The sequence below is a fragment of the Nelumbo lutea genome, chromosome 1 (assembly GCF_056320005.1).
Source record: "Nelumbo lutea isolate HS-2025 chromosome 1, American lotus-T2T, whole genome shotgun sequence".
Classification (NCBI taxonomy): Eukaryota; Viridiplantae; Streptophyta; class Magnoliopsida; order Proteales; family Nelumbonaceae; genus Nelumbo; species Nelumbo lutea.
In genome coordinates this window covers 4,054,921-4,072,039 of record NC_142684.1, presented here as the reverse complement: position 1 = coordinate 4,072,039, position 17,119 = coordinate 4,054,921, and the positions used below count along the sequence as shown (strand labels likewise).

The following is a 17,119-nucleotide window of genomic DNA, read 5'->3' as shown; positions in this document are numbered from 1 at the left end:
CAAAAGGCCCTAGGTTCCTTATACGGCTACCATCAAAATTCAATTTTATGAACCCAGAAGGAGGAGGGGACCACAAAGGTCTACAGGTCCTCTTACAGAGGGCAGAGGAGGCTATCTCCTTCCAATTTCTCACCGCATCAGCCACAGAATAATCTGAGAACAATTCCATAGTTTTCAACCAATGTGCCACCCTTAACAGGATTAGATCTAATAAGTTTCCAATGGTTCTTTCCTTATCTGAAAATATTCATGAGTTTCTTTCTTCCCATAGAGACCAACACACTGCAGCCCTAATGCTTCTCCACATAGTCTTCCCTCTCTTCTTCGGCCATCTAAAAAAAGAGGGAGAGAACAAGCTTTGGACACTCCCAGGGAGAATCCAAACACACCCAAAAAGGGAAAAGACCCACTCCCAAACTGATTTAGCAACCGAACAAGTGACCATAAGGTGGTAACCAATTTCCCCATCATCTTTACAGAGAGTACATCTATTAGGAAGTAAACAAGAGTTGGGTCTCTTCTTCTAAAGTAGGTCATTTGTGTTAATTCTTTCTAGGAAAGTTTCCCAACAAAAACTACCAACCCGAGGAGGAATGGGCCTACTCCAAATTTCTTTAACCAGGAAAGACAACCCAATGGGATCAGAAGGCTGAGTTAAAGTCTCGAAAAGTGAGGCACAAGATAAAACACCTAAAGAGGAGGGAACCCAAAATCCAGTGTCCTTAATGGGATCCAAGAAGACATTTTCAAGGATGGCTAACAAAGACAAAATGTGGTCCAAGTTTGTGTCCCTAATTGCCCTTCTCAGCCCTAGGTTCCACCCAAACCCTGAAGGAGAGTCTAAGGGGGTTAAGAAGGAAGAAATGGGTTCATTTTTCAAATAAGAAAGAGCTACAAAGAAGGGAATTGGTCCATTAGAGGTGAGTCCCTAACCCAAAGGTGTTCCCAAAATTTTATTTTATTACCGGGGCTAAGACCATACCTGATACAAGGGGAGAATACTGGAAGCAGTTTGTGTATGGCTAACCAAGGAGAAGCGGTTGTAGTCCTTGCCAAGATTCCAGGTTCCCAACCATTGTCTTCCAACCCATGTATACTAGCCACAATCTTTGTCCACAACTTGTCTCTTTCCAACGGAAACCTTCATAGCCATTTCCCCAACAATGCCATGTTCCTCTTCCTAAGATTCCCAATCCCAAGACCTCCTAGCTTTTTACCTCTAGTTATCACCTCCCAACTCACCCTATGGTCCCGCTTATCCTCTCCAGGCTCCCACAAGAAATCCCTCATAAGCTTTTCCAAAGTGTTAGAGACCTTTGTGGGGATCTTAAACATTGATAGGAAGTACACAAGAAGATTAGCTAGGGTTGATCTAATCAAAGTGATTCTCCCCCCCAAGGAAAGATAATTTTTCCTCCAAGAGGCAAGCCTTTTCCCAAATCTCTCCACCACCGGGTTCCAAAAGCTTACCTTCTTAGGGTTATCCCCCATGAGGCCTAAGTAAGCCATCAGCCAATCCTAAGACATTTGCATACTCTCTAAGCTCCCTCTCCTCCAGATTCACACCCACCAAACTACTTTTATCCAAATTCACATTGAGATTAGATACCCGCTCAAAGAGTTGTATTGCCAACTTTAGGTTCAAAATCCACTCAATTTCCCCACCTTCACAGAAAAGGATAGTGTCATATGCGAACTGTAGATGAGTAAGAGGTATCTCCTCCCTTCCTACTCTCCATCCTTTTATTAAATTCCTTGAATCTGCTATCTGAATCAATCTCCCAAGTAAATCAGCAATCAGAGTGAATAGGAAAGGGGATAGTGGATCACCTGGTCTTATTCCTCTCAAGGCAAGGAAGAAATCCACCATAGTTCCATTCACCAAGATAGAGTAGTGGCAACTTCTAATACAACCCCAAATCCAATTACACCAACTATCTCCAAAGCCAAAACTTTTCAACACCTCCAACAAGAAGGACCAATCAACCAAGTCATAAGCTTTCTCCAAGTCCAGTTTACACACCACTCCTTTCTTCTTGGATTTCCTAAAACTCTCCAGACTCTCATTTGCAATCAAGATTTGATCAGTAATTTGTCTTCCCATCACAAAAGCACCTTAGTTAGGTGCAATTATAGAAGGAAGAACCTTCTTTAACCTTAGAGGCAACACTTTTGCGATTATTTTGTACAAACTGTTCACCAAACTAATAGATCTGAAGTCCCTTGGTTGTGAAGCCTCTTTCTTCTTAGGAACTAGAGCAATGAAAGTGGAGTTCAAGCCCAGGTTGATTATTCCCCTTCTATGGAACTCCTGAAACACTGACCCAATATCTTCCTCCACAATACCCCAACAATCTTGATAAAAAGCCATTGTGAACCTGTCCAGACCTGAAGCTTTTGTTCTATCCATTGAAAAGATTGCTCCTTTATCTCCTCCAAATCAAATATCCTTTCTAACCACTCTCTGTTTCCTGGACTTAAGAGTTGGCCAATCTAAACCCTCCAACCAAATCCTTTCATTTAAAGGTCTTCTGAAAATAGATTTGAAATGACCAACAAAGGTTTCTGCTATTTCTACCGGGTGGGAAATAATTGTTCCTTCGACTTCCAACTTTGAAATGAAATTCTTCCTTCTTCTACCGTTTGCCACTAAGTGAAAGAACCTGGTGTTTCTATCCCCCTCCTTCAACCACTTGTACCTAGATTTCTGTCTTGACTCCCAGAATATTTGGTTGTATGCGTTTCGTTCATAATCTAGGCTCTAATTTAGACAAGTTGGATGCATGCTCTACAAAGTATATCTTCCTTGGCTATTCTAGGAACCAGAAAGGGTATAAGTGTTATAATCCTAATACTCAAAAATCATTTATTTGTCCTGACCACATTTTTTGAGTCTATTCTGTTTTTCTCTAGTCCTAATGTTTCCCTCTCTCCTCTAGTGGTTCCTCTTCCAGTTCCAGTTGATGATCCCATTCCGATTTGTGTTTTGGCAATGCCAACTAATGATTCAACTATATCCAAAGTCATTGGAGGTTAGAATACAGTCAGTCCAGGGGCTGAAATCTAGGGTTTCCCTATTGCTATTACTGTCCTTGATGGACTGAATTATTTAGAGTGGTCGGAAAAGAGACTGTTACAGCTTGGACATTTGTCCAGTGATGTTGCTCAATCAAAAGAGACTGGTACAGCTTGTAATAAGTGGGGCCAAGACAATTATTTGATTATGTCTTGGCTTGCAACCTCCGTTCACCCTAGCCTAAGGAAAAACTTCATGTGGGTTGATACAGCAAAGGAGATTCAGGATCAAGTTAAGGTTATTTTCTCTAAGCAAAGGCACTATGCTCATATTTATTAGCTACAGGTTGAGTCATCCAATTGTAAACAAGGGGAGAAAAGTTTGTCTTCCTATTATTTTTCCCTTACCTCAATGTGGAAGGAACTTGATTATTATCAAATGGTTGACTGGAAGAATGAGTCCGATGCAAAAGAGTACAAAAAAACTTGTGAATCAATAGTTAAGTGTTTACCCTCTTGGCTGGTCTTAACCCTAGTTATGAGCCCATTCAGGTCCAAATTTTAGGGAGTAAGGAACTCCCATCACTTCAGGAAATGTACTCCTTGGTTTAGTATGAGGGAAGTAGGAGGATGGCCATGAATCCTCTACAGAGGGAGCAGCAAGTTACTCTCTTTGCTAAGGGAGGAAGTGAAAATAAAAAGGGTGGTGTAGGGATGAAGAAGACTGAGGAAGTTGACAAAGATAAGTTAAGATGTACCCATTGTGGTAGACCCAGATGTTTTAATGCATACTTTTAGGCTGAAATGGGTGTAACGGCCCATTGTAACTTCTCTTAAAAACTTTCTATTATGATTTCAATTTGAATTGTTGTAGCTAGACTCACTCCATTTGAGCCCACAAGTAGCAAATGAATAGGGCTAGTCGAATTGCTATTACAACTTGGTGGGCCCAATGATGTTTTAATGCATACTTTTAGGCTGAAATGGGTATAACAGCCCATTGCAGCTTCCCTTATAAATGATTTTGGGCTGAAATGAATGCTACGGTTATTAATAATAGTTGAAATTTTAAGGAAATTTGTTCACACACATGCATTTTCTCTAACAAGTTCAAAGATGCTTAAGCTACCAAATTGATTGATTTACAAACACCACACATCCTTGAAATTAAGCTGTCGTTAGATTAATTGGATTTACACTTAGGCATAGCCAAAGCAACATCAGTGTAAATCGTAGTAGGAAACCACACTATTTACAAGTTGGATCTAATTGACAAACTAGTGATCACGTGGGCCCAAGGTCAAATGGTTACTAGGTTGGCAATTGGATGGGGTGAAATAGATGTGAGTTAATTAATGGATGGAGCTATCTCAAATGCCCAAATGTACGGGACCTTCATACTCAAATTAACCAACACCTAGTTCCACATTAGGTGGTTAGCCACAATGCAATTGGGTTGGATGCCCAAAGTTAAAACTTAATTGTGTTTTCAAAAGTTCTTATAATTTGTTTGCTTTTGTGGCAACTAATCTTAACTTCCTTGACCTTAGTTCAATACCTTTACTGGAACAACTTCCAAGAATGGAAAGAGAGTTTTCTCTTAGTCTGGTCGAAAGGTTTCATAGATGGGGCCATCAACTCTGGTAAGGTGATTGGATGGACAAATTCTTTGGCTGTACCAGGTAAGAAATATGTAACAGAAGTGAAAAGAAACAGAAAGGGTTGGTTTATATCTGTGGTGGAGTTTTTCGGAACAAGTGGAAAGCAACTACTGTGTGTGCCAGAAGGGAGGCTACGGAAAGGGTGGATGGATTTTGTGAAGGTGCTACAGTCTTTTCTTGTAGCCTTGGAAGTGAAGAGAGCAGAGGGGGTGAAGAGAACTGGTCAATTCTCCAAAGACCAGGGTAAAAAAGCTCAGGAAGGGGCAGTTTCGGTTAGTTCCTCTGGGAGCGTAGAAGTGCAAGGCACTCCGACTGAAGTGGTGGTTGCTTGCGCGTCTAGTCCTCGAAGATTATTGGTAGGAGCAGGGAAGGATGAGTGGAAGAAAAGAAGGGTTTTAGTGGCCGATAGAGGAGTGACAGACTGGAGAAGGGTTCTGTGTACTGTGGCAGGGGAGTTAGGATCTGGGAGTGAAGCTTTGTTGTTCCCTTTTGCAGAGACGAAAGCTATGCTTGATGTAGGCGACCAGGAGCTAAGTTTTAAAGCAGTAGTGGTGGATGGAGTTCTGATACAGGTTCAGAAATGGAGTCCATTTTGCAATGAAGCCAAAATCCAAGACGGTTGTGTCCGGCTGAAGCTTGTAGGCCTTCCATTTCACCTCTGGCGGAACTCTGTTCTTGAACACATTGTGCATTGTCTGGGAGGCATCTTGATGAAAGCTGATAAACGATTTCTGGTTGCCGTGGAGTTACAGCTTGCTGGTGTAAGGCACGAGAACTTGCCGAGGGTCATTGAAATATGCTCGGATGATGTGTGGTACAAGGTGTGGATGGCCTCTGAAGTTGAATGTTCGTGGGGGGGGAGGTGTTCCTAAGGTAGAAGATGATGAGCTGGCGGGGTGGTGGACACGTGGAGGGAGTTTGTTGGAAGTCAAAAAGGTGGAGCAAACACAAGGTTTTTTTGGGGTTACTGAGCTGGTTGGGGAAAACCAAATGACAAGAAATCCCATTAAGGAAAATTTTTCAAATAGGTTTGAATTAAGCAAATTAATGGCGGAATTCTCTTCCTTTGCTGACGTGACGAAAGGGCTGGGTGGGTTGGGGAGCCAAAAGGGTTGGCCTGAGCCGTTGAAGGTGGGGGGTGGGTCGGGCAGGGTGAAGGTTGAGCCGGGACAGAATTGGAAGGGCCCACGTGACAACTTAAAAGGTCAGCGGGCAGGTCGGGTGGGCGTAACACTGAAAGGGGAATCCGGTTGAAGGACCCACGTGATAACTTAAGTTGTCACGTGAGTCGGGGCAAAGAGGCTTCTCTTGGGGCGCTGATAGACGGTGCTAATGGTCTATCATCGTCCCAAGTCGTGAGAAAGGGGGGATCTTGTGCGCAGCGGCGAAAGCTGGAGAAGAAATCGGTGTTGCAGTGGGTTTCCCGGCAATGTTTGGAGGAGCATAGTCAACTGCGACGCTCCTCAGAAAGGCCGAATCCAAGATTCGATAGGGACAGAACTGAAGAGAGGGAAGAGAAGGATGAAGGATGGGCGCAATGCAGTGAAGGAGATGAAGAAGCGGAGGACCTTTCTACTGATGGTACTAGTGTGGGCAGTGTAAACGACGAAGGTAGTTGTGCTGATGGTGGCGTGGATGGGTGGAATATTGCTAGCTTATTTCAGAGTGTAGGTCGCAATCGGGTCAACTCATTTCCAAGTCTACAGAGTGTGCAAGGAGTATCAGAAGGGGTAAACCGGGAGAACAGGAAGCTGAGCAAGAACACGCCATCTAGGGGTGAACCAGGGGTAGAGGGGAAAGATTACCAGGTTGGCCAAAGGACAGAAATACTTTCCAACCAACTAAGGGAGACAAATGTTTACCAACCTCTGGAATATGAGAGGGAGGCCGGGTGCAATCCTTTACTAACATGTCCACCAATCCCAAGTAACCCAGTGAATTCGGTTTGTGCTACTAATGTGTTTCTTGTGTCCTTGGTTCCAGATTCCGTTCCTGTTCCATGTCCTGTAGCCCATGAATATGCAATCGTGCTAGAAGGTGGGCTCTCCGAGGAGGGGGAGAAGGGGATGAAGGAAAGTGGGAAGGTGAGGGAAGGAAGGTTTAGGAGTGAAAAAGTGTTTAAGGAAGTGGAAGGAAAATTGATTTGAAGGAGGGAAGGGGAGGAAGGAAGAGGGGAGGGGCTAGTGGAGAGGAGGGAAAGGTTTGAGGGTAGAGATGGAGGGAAAGGAGCAGGGAAGGAGGGAAGTAATAGGAGAGGGAGGTTGGATGGAGAGGAAAGAACAAAGGTGGGACCAGGGGAGAGGAAGAACGGGCAGATGGGCAGAGATAGAGGGGTTTCTGTAGGAAGGGTAGGGGTGGAGGACTCGGTGAGAGAAGACTTGCTAGCTGAATTTATAGAGAAGTTGGGCTGTAGGTTGGAAGATTTGAATGTATTGAAAGAAAATTTACAGAAGAGGAAGAAGAGATCAGAATAAAGAAGAGGAGATTGAGTGAAGTTGAGAGATTGAAGAGAGATGTAGGAGACAACAATCTCGGGGTAAAAGGAGATAGGAGAAAAGGGGGAAAGTAGTGAAAGGTGGCAAGGGGTTTAAATAAGAAGTGGAATGAAGATAGTCAGTTGGAATGTGAGAGGAATTGGGAGTGCAAGGAAGAGAGCGACAATAAAAGAGGTAACAAAACGGTTTGACCCAGACATTGTGTTGTTACAAGAGTCTAAGAGAATGGAGTTTAATAGCAAATGGGCACGGAGTGTTTGGAAAGCCAGGGGGTCAGTTGGGTGGCTGCTCCCTCTTGGGGTGCATCCGGGGGGATTGTAACAATGTGGAAGCGGGATGTGGTTGAAGGCCTGGAGGAGTTGACCGGAAAGTTCTCGATTTCCGTGAAGTTTAAGCAGCTTGAGGGTGATTTTACGTGGGTTCTCACAAATGTTTACAAACCGAATGACTACAGAAAGAGAAAGGAGTTGTGGGAGGAATTGGTGGATGTTAGAGGGTTGTGGGATGGGCCCTGGTGCTTGGGTGGGGACTTTAATGTGATTAGATTCTCGGAGGAATCCAATAAGGTTAACCAGAGAGTGACAAAAAGCATGAGGAAGTTTAACAGCTTTGTGGAGGACTTTGAGCTTAAAGAGATCCCCTTAGCTCATAAGACATTTACTTGGTCAAATCTCCAATCTAGACCCATTTGCTCTAAACTGGATAGATTCCTGTTCTCTTTGGATTGGGAAGTCCATTGGGGAACCTTGGCTTCTAGAGCTCTTCCAAGGGTGACCGCCGATCATTGGCCCATAGTGTTATGTAAGGAGGAAAGAAGGCGTGGAGGTCCTACCCCCTTTAGATTTGAAAATATGTGGTTACTCCACCCAGGCTTTAACAACAAAGTGAGGGAGTGGTGGTTTGAGTGTAACCCATTGGTGGAATGGGAGGGGATGAAATTCCATAAGAAACTTCAATTTTTGAAAGCAAAAATCAAGGAGTGGAATTTGGTGGAATTTGGGAGGATAGAAAAAAGAAAGGGAGATTTGCTGGATAAGATTGAAAGCCTTGACTCTAAAGAAGAAAGGGGAGAAGTTGGAGAGGAAGACATTGAGCTCAGGAGAGATTTAAGAAGACAGTTAGAGGATTGCCTGCACAAGGAGGAAATTAGCTGGAGGCAAAAATCTCGGTGTAAATGGGTGCAAGACGGGGACAGAAACACTAGGTTTTTCCATTCTCTAGCAGAAGGCAGGAGAAGGAAGAACCTGATCTCCAAATTGGTAGTAGATGGAGTTGAGCTAGTGCATCAAGAGGAGATTGTCGGGGCTTGTGTGGAGCACTTCAAATCTATCCTAAGAAGGCCTGTGTGTAGAAGGGTGTGGGTAGAAGGTTTGGACTGGCCAGATGTAGGGGTGGAGAACAGGAGAAGGTTGAAGAGAAGCTTTAGTTTAGAAGAGATCAAGGAGGCTGTATTTTCAATGGATAGAACAAAAGCCCCAGGGCCGGATGGGTTCACAATGGGTTTTTATCAGGACTGTTGGGACATTTTGAAAGATGATCTTTTGCAGGTATTTGAGGAGTTTTACAGGAAAGGAATTGTCAATCCGGGTGTGAATTCCACATTTATAGCCTTAATTCCAAAAAAGAAAGATGCTTCCCACTCGAAGGATTTTAGGCCAATTAGCTTGGTTAATAGCTTGTATAAGATCATTGCAAAAGTGTTGTCTTTGAGGCTGAAGAAGGTTTTGTCAGATATCATTGCACACTACCAAGGAGCTTTTGTGAATGGAAGACAAATCACTGATCAGATTTTAATTGCTAATGAGAGTGTGGAGAACTTTAAGAGGGATAAGAAGAAGAGAGTGGTTTGTAAGTTGGACTTGGAAAAGGATTATGACTTGGTGGATTGGGAAAATTTTAGGAAAGTTTTGACTAAATTTGGGTTCGAGGCTAGATGGTGTAATTGGATCATGGGTTGTGTCCGGAATTGTCATTACTCAGTGCTAGTGAATGGGACAGTGGTAGACTTCTTTCCGGCCAGTAGGGGTATAAGACAAGGAGACCCCCTTTCTCCTTTCTTGTTCATTCTAATTGCGGAGGTTTGGGGGAAATTGATTCACAGAGCAGATTCTAGGGGGCTCATTAGAGGCTGGAGAGTTGGGAGGGCGGAAACCCCTCTTACTCACATGCAATTTGCTGACGACACGATTCTTTTGTGAAGGCGGTAATGTGAGCTTTATTAGGAATTTGAAGTCGGTGATACAACTATTTGAGCAAATATCCAACTTGAAAGTTAACCTTGGGAAAAGTTGTGTTGTGGGGGTGAATTTGGAGGAGGGAGAGATCAGGGAGAGTGCGGAAGTATTGGGGTGTGAAGTCTCGGGTTGGCCTTTGAACTACTTAGGGTTGCCTTTAGGGGATAATCCCATGAGAGAGAACTTTTGGAACCCAGTGGTGGAAAGGTTCGAAAAAAGACTAGTGTAATGGAAAAAGAACTACCTCTCTTGGTGGGAGAAGTACTCTTATTAAGGCCACGCTTGCTAATTTACCTATCTTTTTCCTGTCGGTGTTAAAATCCCAGTGAAGGTTGCTAATAGATTGGAGAAGTTAATGAGAGATTTCCTGTGGGAACCGGGAGAGGAAAAGAGGGATCATAGAGTGAGCTGGGAGATAGTTTGTAGGAGTAAGACTTGTGGTGGCTTGGGGCTTGGGAATATTAGGAGAAGGAATATGACTCTGTTGGGAAAGTGGTTGTGAAGATTCCCATTGGAGAAGGAGAAGCTTTGGGCTAGAATAGTGGCAAGTATTCATGGGTTGGAGCATAATGGATGGGACGCTGGAATCAGAGCTAGGACCACAAGCAATTCTCCTTGGAAAGCCATTCATGACCTACTACCAGTTTTCTCCCCTAATATCAAGTATGATTTGAATTCCGATAACTCCATAAAATTTTGGGAACAAACCTGGGTGGGGAGTGCCCCTCTAAAGGATCAGTTTCCTTCTTTGTTTGCTCTTTCTGATTTGAAAAATGAGCCAATCTCGTCTTTTACCACCCCGTCCTCTTCCATTTCTGGGATTGGGTGGAACTTGGGTCTAAGAAGGAGTTTGAGGGACTCAGACTTTGACATTATTTTGAGCCTTATTGCAATTCTTGATAACATTGTCTTAGACCCCACTAGGGCAGACTCTAGAATTTGGACACCTTCTCCCAATGGCATTTTTACTTGTGCTTCTTTCTTCAAAGTCTTAAGTCAGTCCACCAGTCCTACCTCCCCTCCTTTTCCTGTTGATGAGGTTTGGTGCAGAGCAATACCTCCTAGGGTTGGTAGTTTTTGTTGGGAAGCCTATCTGGAAAGAATCAACACTGGTGCTTTACTCCAAAAGAAGAAACCCAATACTTGTTTGTCACCTCAGTGGTGTGTTCTTTGTAAAGCGAATGGGGAGACTGGTTTTCACCTACTGGTGTCTTGCCATTTTGCGAGGTCAACTTGGGAATGGGCTTTGTCCCTGTTCGGTTGTTATTGGAACCCCCCATCAGACTTGCAAGGCCTTTTTTCCCCTTCTTTTTTCAGGTGGCGGATAAAAAGGGGAAGGACAATGTGGAGAGGACTAAGGGCTGCAGTATGTTGGACACTTTGGGAAGAAAGAAATTCCAAGATATTCTCAGAAGCTCAGAGAGGAGCAGTAGATCTGAGGGCTATCATTCATATCAGGGTGGTACAGTGGCTGAAATCTTTGGAGCTTTTCACAGATTGCACTGTGGATGACATGTTGAGGAAGTGGGGTGAAATTGCAAATTGCACACAAACTAAGTCAGTAATGAGTGTGGCTTGGACCCCTCCACCTAGTAGATTCGTGAAATTAAACTTTGATGGGTGTAGCAGGGGAAATCCGGGACAATCGGGGATTGGGGGTGTTTTTAGGGATGAAAATGGGGTCATTTCTACCATGCTCTCAGGCCCAATTGGAGTGGGTGACTCCCTTAGAGCTGAGATCTTTGCAGTTATGGAAGGAGTCCAAAAAGCTAAGGAGTTGAACATCAGGAAACTCTATATTGAAGGGGATTTAGAGGTGGTGATAGGGTGGCTGCTTAAAGATCACAATGGCTTATGGAAGTACAATAATGAGAGGAGGAAATTCAAGTGGCTGGTGCAGGAGATGGAGGTTAAGATACGTTGGATTAAAAGATCGGCTAATTCCCTAGCTGACGGTTTAGCTAAACAAGGGGCAGAAAGGGATTCACTTTTTTGGGACAAGCTGTAACTTTAGTGTGTTTTCTTTCTTTTCTCTTTCTTTTTTCCTTTTCTTGAGATTCTTTGTTGCTCTTGGAAGATAAGCGTGTTTGTCTTCCTTTTGTAAATCTTCGATTGATGAATTAATGAAAGTGTTATTGATCAAAAAAAAATTTGGAGTTTTTGTCTATGAATTATATTTACCAGCCCGGGTTGTGTTCTTATTATTGTAATGTGCACAAGATAGACAGGTGTGGGACTGCAAGAACTAGAAAACTTGATGGTTGACATGTGTCAACACAAATTCTGTAAATGAACCAACAATTCCCGTATTTCTAACATGCATTGTAAACAAATTAGGGAGCAACCACTTAGCCATCAAATATGCAATCATGAGTTCAGTTCTTACATGCTTGATGATGATTTTCCATTCTTGCACTTTGTCCCTCACTACTAAGTAATTTAAGTCAATATACTACTTTGACTACTACTCTTGTTGTTCTTCAAAAAGAACACAGTTGCAGAATTATCACAAAACAACTTTATCGGTTTATCCACATAATTGAGCACTAAGGTTGAGTTTATGATGAAACTCTTCAACAAAATTCCATGTGTCATGGCACCGTGACATCCTATGAATTCTGCTTTCATCATGGAGGATGCTCTAAGCTTTTATTTAGTACTTTTCCATGACACGGCTCCTCCTGCAAGCAGAAATGTACCCTGATGCAAAACTTTTACCATCAGGGCACCCAATAAAATCCAAGTCTATTACCCAACAACTCAAAATTGTCTGCTTTTCTGTAAGTGAATAAGTGGTCCCTAATTCCTTGCAAAAACCTAAATACCTTTTTGACTACTCTCCATTGTTCTCTTCCCGGATTACTTTGAAATCTGCCCAACACTCCCACTATCAAAGCAATATCAGGTCTTATGCACACTTGTGCATACATCAAGCTTCCTACTGCAAATGCATAGGAAACTCTCTATGCCTTTCTTTTCTGTAAGTGAATAAGTGGTCCCTAATTCCTTGCAAAAACCTAAATACCTTTTTGACTACTCTCCATTGTTCTCTTCCCGGATTACTTTGAAATCTGCCCAACACTCCCACTATCAAAGCAATATCAGGTCTTATGCACACTTGTGCATACATCAAGCTTCCTACTGCAAATGCATAGGAAACTCTCTATGCCTTTCTTTTCTGTAAGTGAATAAGTGGTCCCTAATTCCTTGCAAAAACCTAAATACCTTTTTGACTACTCTCCATTGTTCTCTTCCCGGATTACTTTGAAATCTGCCCAACACTCCCACTATCAAAGCAATATCAGGTCTTATGCACACTTGTGCATACATCAAGCTTCCTACTGCAAATGCATAGGAAACTCTCTATGCCTTTCTTTTCATATTGGGTCTAAGGGCAGCCATTTATACTTGCTTGTCTCCTTTATTAATTGGTACTACACTTGGTGTGCAATTCTCCATACTAAGCCTTTGCAAGATCCTATAAATGTATGCCTTCTGGGATAAACCCAATGTCTTGCAGGATCTATATCTGTGGATCTCAATGCCCAAGACATAGGACAATTCCCCCACAACTTTCACATCAAACTGTTCAATAAGGATTCCTTTGGTTTGATTAAGCAAGCCAGTGTTTCTACTGGCTAAGAGTATGTCATCCACATATAACACCAAAGTTGCTCCCACTAACCTTAAGGTATATACAGTGGTCAAACATTATTTTTAAAGCCAAATGATGTTACAACACTGTGAAATTTAAAATACCATTGATGGGAAGCCTGCTTCAAGCCATATATTGACTTGCTTAATTTACACACCAAATGTTCATTTCCCTTGGCTATGAAATCCTCCAATTACATCTCCTCTTCAAGTTTCCCATTAAAAAATGTTGTTTTTACATCCATCAAATGTCATTCCATATCATAGTATGCCACTAAAACCATTGTGATTCATAACAAATCCTTATTTAAAATTAGAGAGAAGGTTTTATTATAATTCACTCCTTGTTGTAGGGTTCTTTTAATTTTGAATATCCACTTACTCGGAATTACTCTTTTATATGCTAGTAGTGGTACAAGTTCCCAGACTCCATTCATGACCATAGAGTTTAGCTCATTCTTCAAGGGCTTCTAGCCAAAGCACAAAGTTTGAAACATCCATGGCTTCCTTAAAAGTGAGTGGGTTAACTAATATGTGAACCATCATTTATCCAAAAAAAAACTAATATGTGAACCATGGGTTGTAATGTCCCATCAATCATTAACCTTTTCAGTTTGTCAACTAATGTGTGACCCAATCTTCTATGCGACAAGACTAGTGAGTTCTCTTCTTGAGCACTCCTTTTAACACATGTATCACAATTTAGAACCAATTTGGTCTCACCCAATGAGCAGTCTAATTTACAAAGGTTGTCAACTAAGAAACCATTTCCAACTAATCTATTAGGTTTAAATAAATCAAATTTTGAACCAAATAAAAAGTAATTTAAAACCATCCAAAGTCAACTTGGAAACTGAAATAAAACTCCTAGAAAACCTAGGAACAAAAACAATTCTGTTCAAAAATAACACAACCAGTGGAAAGTAATAATTTAAAGGTTCCTACACCCTTCACTTCGAGGCGGCCTCCATTTCCGAGATAGATGTACTGTTCACTTGGGCTCAATTCCTGCATCTTTAGAAACCCCTGTAGGGTGTTTACAATATAGATTGAGGAACCGGAATCAATCCACCAAGAGTCTCGTTGAACTTCCATTAAATGCAATTCACAAACAAGGGATAGATTTATACATGCATTCTTTCCCTTCTAATCATTTTTCTTCTCTAACCACTTCTTGGAGTGGGTGAAGTCACTCTTAAAGTGACCCTTTTTCTTATAGAATAAGCACATTAGACATGTCCTTCCCTTTTCCTTGGTCATCTTCTAACATTTGCCCTTTGTGAGGCTTACTTTCTTTTTGCCCTTTAGCACCAAATTCATTGTTTCCAGCTTCTCATGCTTTATTTTCCTCCTGGACATGCATTGTTAAGAACCTATTGAAATTCCATGACCCTTTTTGTGTGTCATAGGCAGTGTTTTAAAAGCGCAAGGGCCAACTTGCACCTAAGGTGCAAGTAATGTTAATAAAAATATAAACTTATATTTCAAAATAAATTATTTAAAAAACCTAATATCTAAAATTAAAATACATAAACATAACATCCCAGCCATTAGACTCAAAAAAAGCTAAAAGCGCAAAATTTTAAAAAGGCGCACACCTGGGCTGAGGCGCAAGGCGTATCACTAGGCGTGCGCCTTTTGAAAGAGGTTCACCTAGGACCTGGGCGAGGCGCATACCCCAAAATGTGCCTTGCCTGTGCGCCTAGGCACACTGGAGGCGTGCCTTTTAAATCACTAGTCATAGGAGACCTTGAATGGTCCATACTCTACAGGCAGAGAGTTCAACATGAAGTACACTAGAAAGGCTTCTATAACGATGAGCCAATGACACCCAAAACGTTTAACTTGTCACTTATGTCCTTCACCGAAAAAATAAAGTTTTCAATGCAAGAGGCGGAAGTAATAGTTTAAGTATTTCAATCTAAACAATAATCCATCCATTTTATAGGGAATCAAATTTTCCATCAATTTTATAAATCCACTCTTACGATACCACAAAACTACACAAAGAGTTCAGAACTTACTTATGCTGCATTGGGTAACCTAAAATCTTACATTTTTGTTCAACTTGTTTGAGAGGCCATGGAATCCATGACCCACCAACTAATGATGGTTCAGTTGGTAAGGTCCTTGGTTGGATAGGGTAGGGGTCTGCTACCAACAGAATGCTCCCAACAGGCCACTGCAGCCCCATTGGGGACATCTCCTTGAGTCCAGACCTGCTCCTCGTACCGACCTCACAGCATGCACCAGCCGCACATCAGTAACATTTCCCATATTTGTATGTTATTATGCATGGGAGATATTCCCAATACACGGTGGGATGTGGCAGTGAGGTCATTGTGAGTAGCAGCCTCAATTCCATCTCCTTTGTCATTCATGGGGAGATGTTAGATGTCCCCAATGTGTGACTGCTATGACTAGTTGGGACGTGTTGGTAGCAGATCTGAACTTGGCTGGTTATAAAGGAGACTTGGGATCAAATCCCGCTGCCTCCAAGGCTGGGGAGGGAGGGGTTGGGTGTGAGGGATTAGCTGTCACTCGTTGTGTAGCCCCATCAACCAAAAAAATAAAAAATAAAATCCATGACTCATAGTCACAATGAGAGGGAGATTTTATATTTCAGCCGGTAAGTCAGTAACATATTCAGTCTAATATCCTAAATTTTCAGACCATTACCTATCAATATTATCATCACAATTGTTCCAGTAGGGGTTTGTCCACATTTTGCAACCGAAGCAGCTTATAAGGGTTTGTCCAGAATTATTCCATTTAAAATAAGAAAAGCAATACTAAGAGGAAAAAAAAAACGTCTACAGATTCTGATCGTCACATGTAGTGAAAGAAAAAAGAATGATAACCAATATTGAAAATGCAAGGAGAGTTTCAAATGAAACAACTACCTGGACGACCTCGATAATCGTTTTGGTGACGACGGCAGCAGCTCCCTCCGTATAATGTCCACGGGCAACAATACGATCAAAGAGCTCGCCGCCCTCGCAGAGCTCCATGACGAGATGAACGGCCTCTTCATCCTCATAAGACTCCTTCAACCTAACAACGTGCGGATGCACAGGCAAACGCCGCATGATCTCCACTTCCCTCCTGACATCCTCCACATCGATCTCCGAACGAAGCTTATTCTTTGAAATCGTCTTGCAAGCTAGTTTTTCTCCCGTCTCGATGTCTACGCATTGACGCGTGATCCCAAACTCTCCTCTCCCGAGCTCGCTCCCGAGGTGATACCGTTTCAGAATGTCGTTTCCTGTGGGCTCCGTGAGAACCGCCGGTAGGACGACCTTGGGCACCGGCACGACCACAGATTTTCGGGAGACATCATCGACATCCTTTTTGTCACCCTTGGCGCAAGGTTTGCGATGGTTAGCTCTCTGGGAGAGAGTTGCGTTTGCAGAAGAGAAACACCCTCCCATTGCAAAGTCTCATAAACAACATCCCATGGAGAGTGTGATAAACGAGGTTGAAGAGAGAGGGAACGGGAGACGGTGAGGGCGAGGGAACGGAGGGAGCAACTCTAATGAGCCCTGGCCGTACTGGTTCGATATTAGAAGACTCCATTGTTTCAAAAGACGTTACAAAGTTTGGCCATTCGATCCCGCCTTTTTCTATGGACAGTTTTCTGTCACCAATCACCACTCACTATTATTCAAAAATTATTCTTTCCCAAATGTAAAGAATAAATGAAAGGGTAAATTACAACGATCCCCCGTACAATCGGGTCAATCCGTCGTCCGTCGTCCGTCGTGAATAAGTAATTATGATAATTCTAGATAATAATAATATATCTAAAATTTATATATATATATATATTATTTATTTTTATTTTTTGTTTTTTATTATTAATGAAATGTGGATTGAAAAAATTAAATATCATTACATAAACATCAAATATATGTTAATTAGATCAATTGTGAAGTTTCAAGTATCATTGATGGGCCATAAGGATGCTTACAGGTCAGTTTATCAATTTAATCAGTTTATATAACAATTAAAATAGTTTTAAACAATCCAATGTGAACACCCCTGGTTGGTTTGGCACCAA

The 17,119-nt window shown here is 42.2% G+C and overlaps 1 protein-coding gene across 19 annotated transcripts in view; it reads right to left on the bottom strand.

Moving 5' to 3' along the window:
• LOC148873248 (calcium-dependent protein kinase 24-like) overlaps positions 1–16,651 on the bottom strand; it is a 119,225-nt gene extending 102,574 nt beyond the window's left edge. For 10 of the 19 annotated variants that reach the window (XM_088966732.1, XM_088966728.1, XM_088966724.1 and 7 more), the window contains exon 1: positions 15,963–16,619. In XM_088966732.1, the coding sequence (XP_088822858.1) occupies positions 15,963–16,490 (528 nt within the window). In that variant the 5' untranslated portion in view covers positions 16,491–16,619. Of the gene's footprint in view, positions 1–15,962 lie in introns of all 19 variants that reach the window. The other 9 variants (XM_088966744.1, XM_088966741.1, XM_088966739.1 and 6 more) reach the window with 6 other exon arrangements.
• Between the last annotated feature and the right edge of the window lie 468 nt (positions 16,652–17,119).